General features: G+C 33.9%; 1 protein-coding gene across 1 annotated transcript in view; it reads right to left on the reverse strand.

Annotated features, from left to right (window-relative positions):
• Positions 1-1967: 1967 nt before the first annotated feature.
• The window catches only part of LOC143030079 (uncharacterized), a 53685-nt gene continuing 52828 nt past the window's right edge, over positions 1968-2824 (reverse strand). The window contains exon 6 of the mRNA XM_076193281.1: positions 1968-2092. Coding sequence (XP_076049396.1) covers positions 1968-2092 — 125 coding nt within the window. The remainder of the gene's footprint in view (positions 2093-2824) is intronic.

Raw genomic sequence — 2824 nt, forward strand, 5'->3', positions numbered from 1 at the left:
TTATAGTGACTATCTTGGTCAAATCCCTCTAGGTTATCACACGACTTTTGTGATATCTTTCAAATGACTTTTCTGTTTCATCATCAAGCTCTTTTGGACGAGATTAATTTAAAAGACGTCTTTCCTTAAATACTCGTAGAATGCAATAATGAATCATCACAGTAAGCGTGTTTTGAAATACTTCCTGCAGTTGATCTGCAAGTGTTTCACATAATATTGTTCTCCAGTCTATAAGCGCCTATGAGCTGTAGGCCAGTATGATCAATTTTTTTCCAAGTCATGTATTGCAACTATGCAACTGTCTATTCTATATATATATATATATATATATATATATATATATATATATATATATATATATATATATATATATTATTGAATTCAACTAGGCTGTGGTTACTAGATGCAATGTTTTCATTGACTTCTACGTTCGTTATTATATGTTCTCAGCTTGTGATATCTCGGTCGAGTATATTCTCGTGTTTTTTGGGGGTTCTTTTGTATAATGCTGTCACCAAGAAAGCCTGTTAAGCAACAAACTACACTGCCATGTTCCAATATCGTCCAATTTATGTTAGTAAAAATCAAATCGCCTATTACCAGCATTTTATAATTGCAAAAACCAGAAAGTTCTGAAAACATGTTATCAGCTGACAATGGTAATGTTTCTAGCCTGTGTATTACTCATATATATATATATGTATATATATATATATATATATATATATATATATATTGTATATTTCGGGCGCAGATTCTCACTAGTACACACTGTATTAAACACGACAGCCTTTTGGCACTGATTAATCTTCTTACTATGATTTTCAATTTTTCTCACAGTAGATTTCATTTCGTGGCGGTGGGCAAATACAAGCCTTCCATAGTTTTCCATGTTACAAGACTATGGAAGGCTTGTATTTACCCACCCCCCGAAATGAGATCTACTGTGAGAAAAATTGAAAATCTCAGTAAGAAGATTAATCAGTGCCAAAATGCTGTCGTGTCTAATACAGTGTATATATATATAAACATATATGTATTTACATATGGGTATATATATATATATATATATATATATATATATATATACATACATGTTGCCCAGTTCTTTGAATTACTAAGTTACCACGACCCATGAGTTATTGTAAAAATTTCGTGTCACCTTTCTTAATTTACATAAAAGCATGGATATTGCTTTTGAATTGATCAGAAGACCGCCATCTTCCATATGGTTACTATCCTGTTGAAAACGTTCTAGTCCTGTAACACTAAACTCAGATTTAAATTCCTTACAATTCTGCATGTTTCGGTTTAATTTCCTATATCAAGATTTTTTACTCTCGATGTATGGCTGGGCTTTCTGATTTTTATTTTGTGAGCGTCAAAATACATAATATTCAAAACCTTTACATCACCTATGCTTCCTCCTGTCCTGTTTTTACTTTTTTACACCCTGTTCGTTGTCCTACAATGATTTCTTTTGTAAGCCCAGTTTTGCTCTTATTTTTCTAGTTTCTACCCTAAAAAAAGAGCTCCTTTATTACAGACACCCAAATGGGGGCTTCGAAACAACAAAAAATAAAAAAACAAAAAACGAAAAACTTTCTGCCACTGCATGCAAGATGAATCCTATCATAATTACAAAGATCTCGATGCCCATAAAATAGACGTCAAAGCTTAAGAGAGATGAGCCCCAGTTGCATGCACGACAGTAATAATAAGACAGACTCTATACTATTATACGAATAATAGTCACATGTATCCAAACTAGAACTTGTTACCAGGATACAGGGCAGGACATTCATAACATGGTGAAGCCTGGAATGTTTCACTGATTCGTGAGTCTCTGTGTTTGTCTCCTTGCCAGGAAGAAGACTGCGTGGATCTCCGTGGGATGCTAAAACTACTGCACTATACTGGACGAGTCAAGGGAGGAGTGACTGATCCCCATGTAATTAAAAATTCAGTTATGTCTGAGTTGTATTTGAAGTTTCACAAGCATCAAGGAAGGTGTCGGAGCAGTGTGGATAGGTCTGAACTATCTTAGATATAATCTGATTATGCATATGATTTCCGCCAGCAAGAAAGGCACCTGATAATGCAAATGTGCACCCACATCCACCCACATCTTCATCAAGCCACACACACAACCGTCAACATGCAAATACACATATACACAAACATACACATATATACACGTCTGTGCATAAAACATTTGTGCAAATGTACATGTAAAGAACATACATTCATACAAACATGCACACACCTACATATATGTATACATATGTATATACATTTGATACATGAATACATACGTACCTATAGATAAATATAATCGTACACACATACGTATACACATGCATATACAATGCATACATAAATATATACATGAATACATACAGAAATATATACATACATACATACATATATACATCCACCTATACATACATGAATATATACATACATGCAAAAAATACATGCATACTATGCATACAAATACATACACAGTGCATACTACATGCATTTATACTTGCATATATAAACATATGTACGGATACATACATATATACATGCATACACATATACACATTCATGTATGCCAACTTACCAGCTTATATGTTGGCACATTCATACTTTCCTCTTCATATATAAACACATGGATCTATAAATCCATATCCACCCGCCTATATGTATAAGCAGATATACATGGAAAGACAAACGACAAGATAAAATTCGGCTCGTATCACACGTATCAACTTTTCGCCGTGAGCATTTCACGACACGACGCCGTGCTCACAAATAACCAGAGGTGTTTATAGACGTT

The sequence above is a fragment of the Oratosquilla oratoria genome, chromosome 11 (genome assembly GCF_046742065.1).
Source record: "Oratosquilla oratoria isolate Oo_2021 chromosome 11, ASM4674206v1, whole genome shotgun sequence".
In the NCBI taxonomy this organism is placed as follows: domain Eukaryota; kingdom Metazoa; phylum Arthropoda; class Malacostraca; order Stomatopoda; family Squillidae; genus Oratosquilla; species Oratosquilla oratoria.